Source organism: Microplitis mediator, chromosome 2, assembly GCF_029852145.1.
Source record: "Microplitis mediator isolate UGA2020A chromosome 2, iyMicMedi2.1, whole genome shotgun sequence".
NCBI lineage: Eukaryota > Metazoa > Arthropoda > Insecta > Hymenoptera > Braconidae > Microplitis > Microplitis mediator.
Genome location: NC_079970.1, coordinates 7,362,527 through 7,379,538, shown reverse-complemented (window position 1 = coordinate 7,379,538; position 17,012 = coordinate 7,362,527). Strand labels below are relative to the sequence as shown.

Below are 17,012 nucleotides of genomic sequence, written 5' to 3'. Positions count from 1 at the left end.
CGGTAAAAAAAACAAATTTTTTAAGGCATTAGTGATGTTGGTTTTTAAAAATCTTCAATTTTTCAATGTAAATAACAAAATTATTTTTTTAGCGTTGCATTTTTTTTATGTACCTGAAGATCGGAACATTTTCGTGCCACAAAAATGAAGCGAATTCATGTAATTTGACTTAAGGAGTAGTTGGGAGGGACCTGCAATTTTCGGCTGACGTGCGAAATATTTTAGATCCAGTAGATTTTTTACTTTTCATTTCATTTTTTTATTTTCGTTTCACGAAAAACGTTCCGATCTTCAGGTACATTTTTTTTTGTTTTTTGTAATTTATACCACGAAAAAAATTACTACCCAAGTAGCAGACATCGATATTTCAACGTAATAATCCTAAAAAACAAATTATTTTATTTAACAATAAAAGAAAATTCAAAACCCAAAAGTTTTAAGTTCCGTTCTTTTGAAAAAATCAACAATTTAAATCTATAAAAAAACCGCGACTGTATTATTTATATACTTTTTTTTTTAAATCTCATTTCAAAAAAATAAATGATCCCTGCAAGAATGCAGTTTATTAGAAGTTATAAATTTTTTTAATTTATCAGATCAAAATTTACTTGTACTTTTCAAAAATTTCATAACTGACATAGAAATTAAGGACCTAAAATTTCAATGTAAAAAAAAATTAGATAATTTTGTATGGAATATCTCTATATATATATAACATTGAAGATCTATAAGCAATTACCTCATGAGGTTGTACAGTAGGCACCCGAAATCTAATAGTTTTTCTCAAATAAAAAGCGACGTCAATAGCAAAAGCCTGGTCACCAGGCTGATTACTGTTTTCAACATACGGTTGCTGTTGCTGCTGTCGTTGCTGAGTGTACCCCCATCCGCAAGCGATAGTTTCATCGGTTGTCAGACTCGACGTAACCGGACACTGCTGTACGACTTGCCAGTACCAGGGCATTCCGATAAAATGTAGCGTTAAATGCGTGTCGGGCATGTGTTTCGATAACGGAATATTACAGCTGAAATTATTCGGCGTACTGGCAGACGTTATTGAGCAGTACCGATGGTCCAACGTGGCATTGAAACTTTTAGCGACGATATGTAGTTGCGGTTTCGGTTCCGGTGGTATTGAACCCGCGGCATTGCTGGCAACTTCACCCCAGACTCCGCTCCCAGCTTCTCTTCTGCTCCTTTTCGGCATGTACTTGAAATGTGTATCCTTGACAAGAGTCTGCGTACTAGAATCTGCTGGGCTGATTCCGTTCTGCATTCCTTTGCTTAATTTACGTTTTTCCTCGTGTACAGCCAAAGGTTGCTCGAGATGAATCGACATCGACTTTTTTTCAGGCGGATGCTCCGGATGCGGATCTTCAAGCTGATGAATTTCTGACGTGCAGCAGTAAATTTGACACGCGTTCTCTAGTTCTGTGTAATGGGCAGGACAGTCGACGGGTCTGCCTAGAGGAATCGGCCCGCGATTTAGCACCGGTGGATCCACATCCGCATTTTGATCATTTTCATCTACGATACTGGGTACAGGACCAGCGCCATGTCTCAACCAATTGTTGGACAACTCGTTATTTTTATCAGACTTGGCCTGTGGACCCGAGTGTCCAAATGGATACCAGGATGTTATTTCTTGTGAATAGTATTGTTGTTTAGTATTTGGCGCGCTTGTTGATAGCACGCTGTCTTTAGACGTCACATGACCGTCTAAAGTTTTGGTAAACAATCCTTGCCGAGTGTAAAACGGTGAAATCGTACTGTGAAGCAGAGGATTAAATCGTGAATCGTAAGCCGGAGTTGTAGGTAGTGTCGGAGCTGTTCCTATGGCAAGCATACCACCGGCAGCAACTGCTGACCATTCAAGATTACTGCGTTTTTGGTATTCCAGGAAATACAAGGTCGCCATTGCGACTAAACAAAATGCCATTATGAGAATAAGAATAACAATTATTATTTGGATAAATTTATTACTGCACAATAAATCCTCGTCTTTGTCACGTTTCCCGTGAGCTAAAGAATTATGATTATTATTAGTACTGTTGTTACTATTATTATTGTTATTATTCTTGGGTTTAGCTGATGATGAATATTTACTGCTAGCAATACTTGACACTGTACTAACGGAGCTCTTAAGACTGTCGCCACGTTTTAGTTTAGCAAGACGTTTATTAATCCTCTCAAGTTGATCAATACGTGTCTCAAGACTGTCTGTTACTTTACAAAGTTCTTTAACAGCACCGACATTCTCCATAAATATTCTTTCTTTATTGACAACGAGAAAATTGTCAATACGTTGGCCATTTGGCAGGACAATGTCCCCAGCTGGTAAAACCGCTTCGGGCAAAATTTGCTGAACTTCTTGAGCTATTACACCGGTATCTTCTTGTGCTTTAATACCAAGACCTGAGTGCAAAGCAAACTCTGGTGCATACCTGTACCGTACGACCCGTAATTGCTGTACGTTGCGCAATTGTTCTCGTGTGTCAACTTCCTGGACATTTTGCTTGGCACGCGCATCGCTCGGCTGGACAATGTGTCCAGTTACTTTCATGTTCCCGTGAACTACAAGAGCCTCATCCGGTCGATCTGTGTTTATACCAACACGTCCAGCATGATAAACAGTATCTGGTGCTGCGCCACGTTGCCATCCGCTTTCAGTACTCACGCCTGTACCTTCTGATTCAAATTGTCCGGGATTACTTGCACGGACGATAATCCTCTCGCTTGCGTGTGCCACTACCTGGTAACTCGACTGGTCTGATGTATGAGCGTGCAGTCCTACCACCAAGTGGAAATATCGCTGATCAGGATTCGGTTTTCCCTTCTTACGCATATTATTACTCGTTGTTTCGCTGAAGTGAAGACGGCCGACTGTCACCTTTGTCACACGTTCACCACCCAGCTCGACCCTGAAACCCGCTCTATTTTAGTGTAATGGGAATACTGAATAGATTAAACTATTAATTTTATTATTTTCAAATAAATTAATAATTATAATCCTAATAATCAATATGTATATCTTTAATTACGTAATAAATAAAGGAGACCGGGAACGATGGCCCACTTTCAAAATTTGGTTGACAAAAAAAAAACTATTTGTCAAAAGTCCTGTTGTAATTAATTTTGTTAATAATTTAAGAGCAACAAAAATATACGGGATAAAATGAGATATCTAAAAAGTCTAGAAAAATAATGTTATGCTTTGTGACATAAAAATTTTTTTAAAAAGAATTTTTAGTCCGTCGTGTCTCAGAAAAAAAATTTTAATAAAAATTATAGTAAAGGGGACGTCCATAAAATACTTCACGCAAAATTTTACTTTTTTAGGCCCCCCGCTGCCCATTATGACAGAAATATATGCATAGAAATATTTATATATTTACAAATATGAAACGAATGACTTTCTATCGTTACATAAAAATAAAATTGAAAAAAATCAAGAGAAAAATTTTCAAAATTGTTTAATGAGTTGCGAACGTCACGTTTCCTTAGACCTCCGACCCCACGGCCCCAAAATAATTAGTTTTATTTTTTAAAAATATATCGAAACTTGTATCCGATATTCAAAAGCCACAAAAAAAAAATTACTCGCTCAAGTGGTCCATTGTACCCCAGTCTCCTCTATATAAATAAAATGAATAAAAATCTACTTACACAACTGGATGAAATGGTTTTTTGCTTCGATCACTTTGACTCTGCTCAACTCTAATTGTTTGAGTCGGTGATTCCACTTTGACTCCATAGAAATGTAATTGAAAACTGCTTATTTTTTTAAGACCTTCTCCAGTTCGCACAAACACAGCTTCACCTTGTAATTGAGCATGACACGTGATTTGAAAATGATTTTTTTTCTGACAAACAAATGCATCATCCGAATTACTAAAATTAAATCCTTTATCAGCGTCAACGCGATAGTGCGGCGTCGGTAATTCTTTGAGATTATGATCGCACAGTGCGTGCCACGTTGTCTGTTGAAATGGATGGAATCTAATGCATTGATAACTCGCGTCAATGTAAGAATTATCACCATTGACTTCGTCATTGTCAAGAACAGCGCTGCTGCTGCTGCAACTGTGCTCGACATTTCCCAATTCTGGTTCCTGTTTCACGTGAATCAGTCCATCCTGACTGTGTTTACGCTTCTTTGGAGCGGACTGGAGCGACGAGTACAGTGTCGTAATACCACTGGGACTGTGATCATGCTGCTGTTGTAAAGACACGTGGGATGATCCTAAAGTTTGTTGAGCTGTTAGAGTTGGTGTCGTTGGTGTTAGAAGGGGTGTCAGAACCGGATGAGTCAGCAGTAATGGATCAGCAGATGCTGCTAAAGTTCTTGGGGATGTAGGTAACAAATTTGAGGTATAGCTCGGAGCGTTTCCTTGATGATGGAGTAAAATTTCTTGCAACGCTGTCTTTTGATCTACAAATTTAATTAATTATTTAATTATAAATTTATTTAATTAGTAATCTAATGAATAGAAGTTTTTTAAAAATAGTTACGTGGGGAGTGAACATGTTGGGAGGACTCATGATGACCCGGTGGAGAATATGGCGGCTCACTTCCACTGTCCGGTGGACTCTCTGGTAACGCGTGTCTGTAACGAACAAGGACATTAATAGTTTGGGGGTAAAATGGTCTGTGTATGAAATAATTCAAATTAATTCGAGAACCAAGCAGAGTTTACAGTGAATTTCTGCTGATAAATAATGGAAACTATTGCGTAGAGTTGCTTAATTTAATAATGACAAGGAAGCTGAGTGCTTACGGATGAACGTAGGTCTGAGGGTCCTTGTAGGTTGTAACTGGTGGTGGGATGGGCGTCGGTCCAGTTTGACAGGCAGATTGTACCGGATGATTCTGGGTGATCGGCGAGGGTAATCTAACCGGAGGTTGCTGGCTCGTCGTCTCCACTCGTCCATTATGACTCGTCGTCGTTCCATTTGTCTCATTGTGAGCGAGTGTATCGGCAAAATATCTTTTGAAAAAAATTTATAAATAACATTTATTCACGTTACCCTTAATGTCTTAATGCGATAATCTGTAATATATTATGTATAATATATAATATACATTATACAGATAGTTAATGTAATAAGGAAGCTGTGTATAAAACCGTGGATAATTTAATTGATTAAAAAGTTATTGCTAATAGCATGCATTAATTATTTTTAAAATAATTAAACATGAAAATTGAGATAAATAGTAGTATATTAAATATTTAATTAGTTGGTTAGTATAGATAAATGAATTTTAAGCAAAGCTGCTGCATTAGCAACAGCAATAAATATATATGCATATAGACACAAATAAGTAGCCTCGAAGTGACCTTTGATCACTTAACTTGGTGTTTTAAAACGTATATATATATACATATGTGTTTATTTCTCCTCTCATTCGTACAGCAATAAAAGTTCCTGATAGGTGAATAATAATATAAGTTAACAAGCATATACCAGGGTTTGTAAAACAGAGATATCGCTATCGCTAACTGTGGTATGCATGACGTTTAAATAATGACGTTATTACTATTATACTTAACAGTTTTATTCATTTATTTATTAATGTTATTATTATTATTATTATTATTATTATTATTATTATTATTATTATTATTATTATTATTATCTAGGGTAGAAGTACCATTTGTGGCCACTGCTCCATTTTTGGACATTTAATACTTTATTTTAAATGATGAAACCGTATTAAAAAAAAATTTCATTGCAATAGTGTGATAAAAATATCTTCAAACACATTTAAAAAAATTAATTATGTTGTTGCGTATTTTACAAATTATTTTATTCAAAATTTCTAAGTGGCCAAAAACTGTACTTCTACCCGATACACTGAAAAAAAGAAATATTTATCCCAAATAAATCAATTTATTTGTGGTTTTTTTTTTTTAATATTTCTTAACGACAAATAAATATATTTGGTACAATTAAATATGACAGTTGATTCAAATAATTTTATAATTTGACGGAAATATATAATTTATTTGTGGTAAGTAAATGATATATTTGGGCTAAAGATATTAAATTTGTGACGAATAACGGAAAATTTGGAGAAACTTAAGCACATGGCCCAACTAACCTTTATTTGTAGCGATTTGATCATTTTTTTACCCCAAATAAATCACTTTTTTCACGCAATTAAATCGCTCAATTATATTATATCTTTCTCACAATTAAATATTTATTTGCGGCCATATCCAAATATACGATATCTTTGGCTCAAATAAATCTTTTTTTCAGTGTATTATTAAAAAAATAAGGAAAATTTAGTTCCAGCCATACCTATGATAGAATTAGTTAATGTAATTAAATTTGTATCGTAAAAAAGCTTTTGACTTGAATTTGTGCCTTCATGGTTCAAACTCTTTTTTATTATGTACTTGAAGATCGAAACGTTTTTCATGCGACGAAAATTAAAAAAATGTATGTAATTTGACTGCTTAAGGGGTGTAATTCCGGAAGCTGGGGGTGGCCTAAGATTTTTGGCTGACATACCGACATTTATATACGGAACATTTCAAAAATCTCGTCATCCAGTGGATTTTTTATTTTCCAATTTTTTTTCCTTATGCGAAAAACGTTTTGATCTTCAGATAAATTTTTTATTGTCAAGTATTGAGATAAATAGATTTATCTATATCATTCGAATTACATTTAAATTACGCGGGAAAAAAGACGATCGTATTTATTTTTTTTTTAAATAAATAAATTAATGTTTTAATTATTCTGTCACTGAATACGACTGATATGAATATTCAATATATATAATTAAGAGAGAATAAGAAAAATTTAGTCCATGCCATGTCTTCTATGGTAATAAAAATTAAACAAATTTAATTTGGTATCAGTGAAAAAAAAATATATTAGACGACTAATAAAAAAAAATTTGACCGTGTGGATTTTTTCAAGAATTCCATAATTGAACAATCATCGAAATCAATAAGTTTGCAAAACAATTATTGTAATTAAATAAAGTAAAATATTTACACGGTGATTTTAATTTTCATGACATTTATTATCGCTTGGAATTTAAAGTGATGTAAAAATAAAGTATATAAATAAGTTAATTTATAATAACATTTATATTTTATATTTCAGACTGATTTGAATTCGTTAATAATTTCAAGAAATTTTCTTTAAATTTCAAGGGAAATTCAACACGTGTACATTTTGAAAAAAAACTTTATTATCAGACCATAATTTTAATTTACACAAATTTTTAAAATTTATGTGTTAAATATTATTACAAGTAGCACAAAAATTAAATAAATACAGAGTAGTCTTACAAAATATTATTATTAATTTTATAAAAAATGCGAAAAGAAAAAAAAATGAGAGCAAGAAAAAAAATTTTTACGATGATAAATTTTTATATTTTTTACGGCTAATTAAATATCACGGTTGGATGAATAGAAGCCTTTGTTGGTATGCGTGTCTTATATATTAAGTTTAGAAGTTGCAAATTTAAAAATTCAAAAGAGGGAATAATAAATTGACGAGTATTAGAGGAAGTGATACTTTGTAATAGGAAAATAGTTCCGGTGGCACGAGCCCTCGTTTTAAAACCTGTTACATATGTATATATATGTGACGCACGTTTAACACATTTACCCTTAAGTAAGTATGAGACAAAATTACAATCTGGTTTTATTTAATGCACTGCAGTAGCAGTGATTCTATCAATTTTGTCCAGTCTGCTTCTGTCGTCATTATGTCATTACTCTCCTACTGTACTGCATTACAACGTTTCTCTTTCTCTTACTCTCAATTGTACGTATATATTTATTTTTTATATTGTATTTTTCTCTTTTGTAGTTATTCTCTTAATAATAATAATGATATTCTTGTTCTCTTTTTTATCTCTGTCCTCTATAACACAACATAATACGCGGCGTCGCGTTGCGTTTGTCATCTAGATTAAACTTTATGTCCTACTGACACTCGGATTTAGGGATTTGCTCTAATGAAAACAGGAAGTAGGTCTTTATAGTAAATCATTTGACTAAAGCAATTTTGTTTCTTATAACTTTTAACTTTGTATTCTTTTATTATGATCCATAGTATTGTCTTAAATTGTTCTTTTTATTATAAAACGTAAACTTGAAACTAAACAAACTATATAATTTGGATGAAATTTCTATAGGCAAAAAGTAAAATCAGTAAAAAAACATTTTATTTTCAAACGACTGTAGTAAAGATAAAAAAAATTAATAAAAGTGTACGGAAAAAAATGGGGATAAAAAGTCTACTAATTTTTATTATACTGACAATCAAATCTGAAACAGGCTGATAAGTTTCCAAAAGATATTTATGCTACATTACAATGGTAACTATGCTCTTAAAACTTATCAATAAGCTTTTGTATAAAATACTCTTGCCGGTAGTTATAATTTTAGTAAAACATAAAAATTTTATAGAGATCCATTGACCTGTTTCAAGTTTGGCCAGCAACCTTATGGTAAATTGGTAGATTTTTTACTCTCATTTTTTTCTGAGTGTAAACGTCGTAAATGCACCCAATTGTTTCAGTAAAAAAATTTGATTTCAGCTTAAAAAATTTATTTTATTCTTAAAAGTTTATTTGACTCAGTAAATTAAATAATATAAATGAAATTCATTACGAAATTTTAATTTACTCAAGTTTTGAAAACTTAAAAATGTTTCACTGGGATCTCAATAGTCACGACTGAATTTTCCATCTTTTCAACTTGCAACACTTGCAAGTAACTAAAAAGGTTTCATTTTTTTTCTATGTTTATCAGCTCGAATCAAAGAAGCGATTAAAAAAACCATAAAAAAATATTTTCATACGTTCTCTAAAAATGGAGCTTCAATTTCACATATTAACCAGATATTAAAAAAAAAAAGAAGCCATAAACTAAGGGTGCAAATTATTATATGTACCTGAAGATCGGAACGTTTTTCTCGCAACGAAAATGAAAATAATTTCTGTAATTTGACTCTAAAGGTGACTTAAGGGGTAGTCAGGGGTGTCCTAGAATTTTCAGCTGACGTGCGAAACATTTCAGAAATCTAGATCCAGTAGCTTTTCCACTTTTCATTTCTTTGTTTTTCATTTTCGATTCGCGAAAAACGTTCCGATCTTCAGGTACATAAATTATTTGTAAATGAAGATTCCAAGAAAAATCTTATTTAAAATTTAATCAGTTAAAATTCACATTGATGTGAAGTAAAAAGTTTATATATTAATTTCTTAAGATTTAATATTTGCACTGACAAAATTAACGGACTGAACGCGGAGTAAATCCGGAGTGAATACAGAGCAGATGACTATTTATTTTCCCTCGGAGGGAAATTCACTACAAAGGGAAATTCAATTTAATATCGAAATCCCGGTTTGGGATGAAATTCACTTTTAAAAGGAGTTTGGTTCCCTAACGTTTCGTCCGCAGACGCCAAATCCACGACTTTGTGCCCTTTTTTCAAAGGTTTTGGGTGTGTGTGTGTGTAATTACAATAGTGTGTTAACACACCCACGCTTGCAATGGTACTGAAAAAATTAAATGAGTAAATAAAGTAAATAAATTATTATAAAGTCGCGGGTTTGATGTTCGCGGGCAAACATTCGTGATACCAGGAGTTTATGTTAATATTAAAACTCCGAATCGGAGTGAATGTGGATTTAAATAAAATCCAGGTCACTCCGCTGGAAAAACAAACTCCTTATTTACTCCATATGCACAATAATTTTTTTTTACTTCGAGACTCCGAGTGAATTCGGATTTAAATAAAATCCGTAATCACTTTGACTTCACTCCCAATTTTTTACAGGTGTAAAATAAAATAAATAATTCAACTTTTACATTATATACAGTATAAAAATGAATACTCACGTGGCAGGTTGTGGACTGTCGCTATTGATGAAATCCTCGAGTTGAGAAAAATCCAGCGCCTCATTATCAATTCCTCCTACAAAATCGCCCCGTCCTATAAAAAAAAAAATTAAAAAAAATTAATCATTTTGAACAGAAAAAAAAATACAAGTACATAATAATCTTTAATCAAAATAATCTTGAATCCAACAAAGAATTTAAAGTGATGTGTTCGATCGTTAACTTGATGTAGGATAAAGATTCCACATTTTATGCAAGGATAAATCGACGTGTCCTCGAGTGTAAAGAGAATGTAAGTAGTGAATTATAACTAACACATGATTGAAGATGCAATCTCTGTATTTAAAAAATAAATAAATAATAAGATAGTAAAACAACTGAAGAATACACATCAGACATCAAGATACAATTAATTTATATTCAATTTCTTAGATAAGATTAATTAATATCCTTCAGCGACTAGTATTATCATTACTTTTATTTTATTTTTTCTTACAAGTTATTAATGCAATTCAAGTCCATTGACTTGACAATTGTATAATAATGTAAAAAATATTTCATAGATCAGGAATAATAGAAATGATGTTGGAAGTCGCAAAGAATGTGTAGCAAAACTCTGCCTCGACTTTCGAAGTAGATCTAAGCTAAGTTTCCATTGCAAAGTTGAAACTCATCCAGGTCAAGCCTCGACTTGTATTGAATAGGTGAATCCTATTGGATCGATTTGCCTCGCCATTTATCGATTCATCGACTAGAGAGAAGATGCTGCTATATGCTGCAGGCACATGTTTCTTCATTATTTATTTATTTTTTTTTCTTTATATTCTACCTCATTCTTCATAGCTTGCGATCATGATACAAAATACTTCTTGCGTGGGAGAGATGTAACTTTACAGTGAGAGTGTATACAGAACAGCTGATTGTAATGCTTTTAGAATTTAAGTTTCTTTCTCTATTTTGCGTTAAAGGTCTTGTGAATGGTTTTATATATATAAATATATATAAAGGCTCAAAAGAATTATCAAGTATTCGCGCATCGAGTTCCATTGGTAGTCAACACATAAGAAAATATTTAACACATACGGGACCTCACGATTATTGCATCGGATCTCCTTACATTGTATTACTATACTTATATATTACATTTAAGATCTTATGATAATATACTCGTCATGCTTATAAAGTTATAAGGTATAATAGTCAGTACGCAATATGTCAAATAAATTTTTTTTTATAAAAAAAAAATTTAATTATTTTATGATAAACAATTTTATCTACAGTCATAATTATTGTACAGAAAAAAAAGATTTCTTGGCACAACCCGCGAAAAACGAATTACATATGGCAATATATGCTTATATATGAAGCACATGTGACTATATAATGGATAGATACGACTATATATGACTATGTATGGAGCATATTCGGTCATATATGGCTATGTAGGGAGCACATGTGGCAATATATGCTTATATATGACTATATATGACCATGTATGGAGCATATATGGCCATATGTGCTCATAGATGGAGCACATGTGGCCGTGTGTGACTATATCTGGAGCATATATGACCATATATGACTATGTAGGGAGCACAAATGGCAATATATGCTTATTTATGGCCATATGTGCTTATAGGTGAAGCATATGTGGCCCTGTATGACTATATATGGAACATGTATGGACATATATACTTTGTGAACAATTCCATATATGACTATATATAACCAGATGTAGTCATACATGATAGTGCACCACTTGTTTTTAGATTACTTTACATATTATTCAAGGTCATGTATGGCTTGATCAGGGCATATATAGTCAAATATGGACATAGAGATTTTTCGAATAATTCCATATATGGCCATATATAATCATATACAGACATAAATCGTTGCATGTAGTCATATATAAAAGTGCAACATCAATTTTATGCTCCTCACATATTATGTATAAGCCATATATAACTTGATCAAGGCATGTATGGTCATATCATGCTATATATGGTCATACCCAGTAATACCTGGTCATATATTGCCCATTTCCATATATAAAGAAATCACATATGGTCATATATGGCAATATATAATTCGTTTTGTCCGGGAAAACATATTTTGCATTCTGAAAGAAAAACGAATTTTTCTTAGGACTTGAAAAAATTTCTTGACACAAGAAATTTTTGTTTTCATAATGAAAAAAATTTCTTGGGGCGAGAGATCTTTTTTTTTATAGATGTATACTAAGACAGGAAATTAAAAAATGTAATAAATATTATAAAATAAATTTTATTATTCTTAAGAGTGAAAGCCGAGTAATAATAATAAAAACTATTATTAGAAATTCTTATGAAAATAATTAACGCCTTGAATAATAGATTAAATTTTAAATAAGAGCAAGTTAATGGTCGGTAAATAAATAATTTAAAAAAAATGAATAGAAAATTTTACGAAGAATCAATGTAATAATAAGTATTTTAAAAGATTGTTGAGAACTTTATTGTTAATTTGCTCTCATTTTAAATTTTTTGTGAGGTAATTGAATAATTTCGACGGCAACAATAATATGAGTTAATGAAAAGAGATACTGAAAAAAAAAAAACATGTAATTCTTTTGTATTACTAATGATATTAATGAATGTTAAATTGATATATGTATTAATTTCACAAGTAACAATAGTAAGTAAAATAAAATAAAGATAATAAGAGTGACAAAAAAAGCTACCAGCGCACCTTGAACCCCTCTTTAAGTGTTTAATCGAGTAATTCAAGTGTCACAACTCGTTTCTTCCGGTCAGATGCTTTAAAGCTGCGTCTGACATCGTACGCTATAAGAATATCATGTCTCATATAATATTATGTTTAAATTTTATTTTATTTCCTACCATTCGTTAACATAAGAATTAATTTTTTTTTTTTTAAATTAAATTAGAGTCTATTTTTAAAAATATTTAACAGTTAAAATTAAATTGTGAAAAAATTTTTTTTGATAAAACATTTAAATACAGGCGATTTGTAAAAAATGATGGCGCGAATTGATGAGTCTGGAAAATGCGATCAATTAAAAATTTTTAGTAAAAAAAATTTTTTTTGAATGCAATTGTGGCCTATTTTTTGACAGTCTGCTTTTTCTAGTTTTTAATCAAATAATTCAGACAACAAACATTTAAAAAAAAAACATTTTACTGAAAATTTCAAATTTTTCGCTGTCCAGACTATTGTTTTGTCCCAACGTTTTATACACAGAAAAAAATTATTTTTTGGCGCAAGAAATGTTTTGTATTATGGAATGAAAAGAAAAATTTCTTAGGACTAAAAGAAATTTGTAGCTTCAAAAAAATTTTTTTCGGCCCCAAGAAAATTCTCGTGTTCAATTATAATTAAAAATTTTCTTGGTGCGAATATAATAAATAATAAATATTTTGCATTATGAAATGAAAATAAAAATTATCTTCGTTCTAAAAAGAATTTCTCATCGCGGAAAATTTTTTCTTGCTGCAAAAATTTTTGTTTTAATTCATAATGCGAAAAATTTCTTATATAGAGCAACTAAATATTTTTTGCGTCAAGAAATCTTTTTTTCTCTGGGAATTTCAAGCATTTATAAAAAAAAAGTATTTTTTTTTGTCTGAAAAAATGGTGTCTCGTTTTACTCCCAGTTCCTCTGTAATAAAGATTTGAATAATAATAATAATGAAGGGGTGGACTAAAAAATTCTGTAGAAGGGATTACTTGGGGCGTTGCCAACTTTGTCCGTGGTCTTATCGATCAAACAACATCCTCGCGGACCTTCAAGTCCTGATAATATTTTCCTAAATATACATACATATATTTCTAATACATGTACATAAGTACATAAATTTTTTTTTTATTGCATATTCTTACGAAACATCTCATCGTTAAATTTTTTACCATTTACTAACTATCCATTTAAATAATAAAACCCGTTAAAGTTAACAAATTAAAATAGTTATAAGTAGTGAAACTATAAAATGTCGATAGTTAATTTTTTTTTAATTACAGTAATAATGATAATTGATAATAAATGTTAAAAAGACATTGAAAAGAGTATATATATGTCTGTTGATGCGAGTGAGTATGTAGTGGGTCCGGAAGTACAGATTGACTTGTTCTTGCTCTCAAGTATCTCTATTATGTATTAAGTATAAAAGTATATATGTACATATTTAAAGAACGCGACTTTCCACACACGGGGCGTAGACCATCCACGATACGACATGAGTTTAAGGGGTTAGGGGTAGTCAGAATTTTCAAAAAATCGATTTTTTTTTTTTTGCATTTTCTTAAAGTATAATATTTTAAAAATATTGTGTGAAAATTTGAAGTGAATCCGACAAATTCTTTTCGAGTTATTTAACAATGACCAAAGGACGCTCGGGTGCTACGTGGCATTCGAGAGCAGGTAGCTAGAAACAGCTGCAAGCAACCGACTTTTCGGGTTTCATTGTCATGAATATCTCCCCATTTTAATGTATTTATAATTATATATATATATATATATATATATATATATATATCCTTCTACATATATTCACAATTTGTAGGTAGTACAAGAACTGAAAAATAATTTTTGGTTGCCAGTATACCTGTAGTCGTTGCACTGATCAGTCGATAGTTTTGTGATAAATTATTTCTCAAGTGAATTAAATTATTAACCATGGGACGTGATTCTAGAAAGGTTTCAAGAGAACTTCGGAGTTCTGAAAAAATTAATAAGTCGCGTTCAGTCAAAAGAAAGAATGTTTTTAATCCGAAAACAGCCGAACGTGATGAAAGTATTCAGAGTACATCTTCTAAAAAATTAAAACAAAACACTGAAGATGATGTACCTGAAGACAGCAGTACTGAATTTCGAATAATAAATTTTATTCAGGTATTCACTGCAATTTCTGCTCTTATAAAATGTAAAAAATGTGATGGAAATGTAGTGTTTCAAACAGCAAGTACACGTGGGCTGGGATTCAAAATTGTAGTTGCATGTAATAACTGTGGAAATGAATATATTCCTTCCTGTTCTTTCGTTGGGCATTCTTATGAAATAAACAGACGTTTCATTTTTGTAATGAGAATACTAGGAATAGGATACGAAGGATTGTGCAAGTTTTGCGGCCTGATGGACATGCCGTCTTTTTTAGATAAATCTACGCATACAATTTTACTGAAACAGATTTTGAATTGTAGTAAAGCCGTCGCAGAAACCTTCATGACGAAAGCTGTGAATGAAGAAAAGCAAGCAATGCCAACAACTGAAAATGAAGATATAAATCATCTAACTGTATCGGGAGATGGAACCTGGCAAAAACGGGGATATACATCGTCATTTGGAGTTTCTTCTATAATTGGCTATTTTACTGGAAAGATTCTTGACATAAACATTAAAAGTGCATATTGTAAGCTATGTGAGTATTGGAAAAAAAAAACAAATACTGTTGAGTTCGAGGAATGGTATCAATCGCATGAAGATGTGTGTTCTGCTAATCATCAAGGGTCTTCTGGGAAAATGGAGGTGGATGCGATGGTCGAAATGTTTTCGTATTCTGAAACTAAATATGGAGTTAAGTATGCCAACTATATTGGTGATGGTGACTCCAAGACCTATTCAGGAATTATAAAATCAGATCCTTACGAAAATACAACTGTAAATAAAAAGGAATGTATAGGGCATGTCCAAAAGCGGATGGGGAGTCGATTACGTACGCTGAAGAGTAAACAAAAAGGTCTTGGTGGTCGAGGTAAGCTCACAGGAAAATTAATAGACAAACTAACTGTGTACTATGGTTTAGCAATACGCCGGCATTGTGATTCTATTGAAAATATGAAATCTGCTATAATGGCAACCTTTTATCACTACGGCTCGAGTGATGAAAAACCGAATCATGATATGTGTCCAAAAGGCGAAGAATCTTGGTGCTCTTACCAGCGCGCTGAAGCAAGAGGAGAGCTTGATACCTTTTCTCACGATTATTCTCCTTTACCTTCTGATGTTTTAAAAGCTATCAAGCCTATATACGAAGATCTTAGTAATGAAAATTTACTTTCAAGATGTGTAGGTGGATTCAATCAGAATAATAATGAAAGCTTTAACCAACTAGTATGGAAAATATGCCCAAAAACGGTAAATACTAGTTTTACTATCGTACAAATAGCTGCATACGTTGCTATGTGTATATTTAATGAGGGTATAAATTCATTATTAGTCTTGATGAATACACTAGGACTTAATTGTGGGCCTAATTCTCATCGGTATGCAGAAAGAATGGATGCTGCACGTATCAAAGTAGCAGATAAGCGCGCTAATGATAACACCCGAGAAGGTCGATTGCAACGTAGGCACCAGCAAATCGATATTTTGGAAGCTGCTATGTCGGCTGAAGAGCTATTATATGGTCCAGGAATAGATGACTCAGTGTAAGTTATTAAATAATTCTTATAATTCGACATAAATCCATAGCAAAACTTTAAATGCGTTTTTCTCAAAACTATGTTTTCTGAACTGGTGATCACTGTAACTTAAAAACTGCTCGGTAGATTTCAATAAAATTTATTGTACTTTTGAAATACATTAAAAACTCGTGCCTGATCGAAGGATTTTTTTTTTTTTTCAAAATTTCGATTTTTTTTTAACAATAAACTGTCGGTTTTTTTCTCGAAAATTTGAAAAAAATTTCCTGAGGCCGCCATTTTGTTAATTTCGAAAAAAAAAAAAAAAGCTTCGATCAGGCACAAGATTATCTATTAATAAAACTAATTTTTCTTGTCCGATTGATTTTAGATGAATCTCCAAGGACTTATGATGATCACCGCAAAGGACTTCGGGAGGAACGGGCTCTACAAAAACAGCGATAACTTTTTGAATTATTAATTTTTTTTTTTGAAATTTTCGTGAAGTCAAATCGAAACGTGTTCTAATAAAGCTATGTTTTTATTTTTGTCAAATAAAGTAATTAACTACAAAAAAAAAATTATTGAAAATCATCATTTTTTCATACCCCTGAGTACCCCTAACCCCTTAAGAGTTTGCGACTTTCCCGGGACACTATACTTTAGATCTACACTAATGTAAAATGTAATTCTCAATGTGCAATGTACGTATATGTGTATGTTGAGAATTTATTT

At 31.8% G+C, this 17,012-nt stretch overlaps 2 protein-coding genes across 7 annotated transcripts in view; one reads left to right on the top strand and one right to left on the bottom strand.

The window, feature by feature from the left end:
• Positions 1 to 17,012, bottom strand: part of LOC130678575 (myelin regulatory factor-like protein) — a 47,637-nt gene that overhangs the window by 1,711 nt on the left and 28,914 nt on the right. For 2 of the 4 annotated variants that reach the window (XM_057485868.1, XM_057485866.1), the window contains exons 2-6: positions 9,879 to 9,972; positions 4,779 to 4,988; positions 4,513 to 4,607; positions 3,667 to 4,432; positions 740 to 2,933 (exon numbers count right to left, since the gene is read on the bottom strand). In XM_057485868.1, coding sequence (XP_057341851.1) covers positions 740 to 2,933; positions 3,667 to 4,432; positions 4,513 to 4,607; positions 4,779 to 4,988; positions 9,879 to 9,972 — 3,359 coding nt within the window. The remainder of the gene's footprint in view (positions 1 to 739; positions 2,934 to 3,666; positions 4,433 to 4,512; positions 4,608 to 4,778; positions 4,989 to 9,878; positions 9,973 to 17,012) is intronic. The other 2 variants (XM_057485869.1, XM_057485867.1) reach the window with 1 other exon arrangement.
• LOC130678577 (uncharacterized) lies at positions 14,130 to 16,863 on the top strand. 3 transcript variants are annotated; one of them, XM_057485872.1, is made up of 2 exons: positions 14,130 to 16,011; positions 16,094 to 16,229. In XM_057485872.1, the coding sequence occupies exons 1-2, from the start codon at positions 14,554 to 14,556 to the stop codon at positions 16,097 to 16,099; spliced, it is 1,464 nt and encodes a 487-aa protein (XP_057341855.1). In that variant the 5' UTR covers positions 14,130 to 14,553; the 3' UTR covers positions 16,100 to 16,229. The 3 variants fall into 3 exon arrangements, with proteins under 3 accessions (XP_057341855.1, XP_057341854.1, XP_057341853.1); XM_057485871.1 differs by having other exon boundaries at positions 14,131 to 16,011; positions 16,112 to 16,250; XM_057485870.1 differs by adding an exon at positions 16,669 to 16,863 and having other exon boundaries at positions 14,146 to 16,304.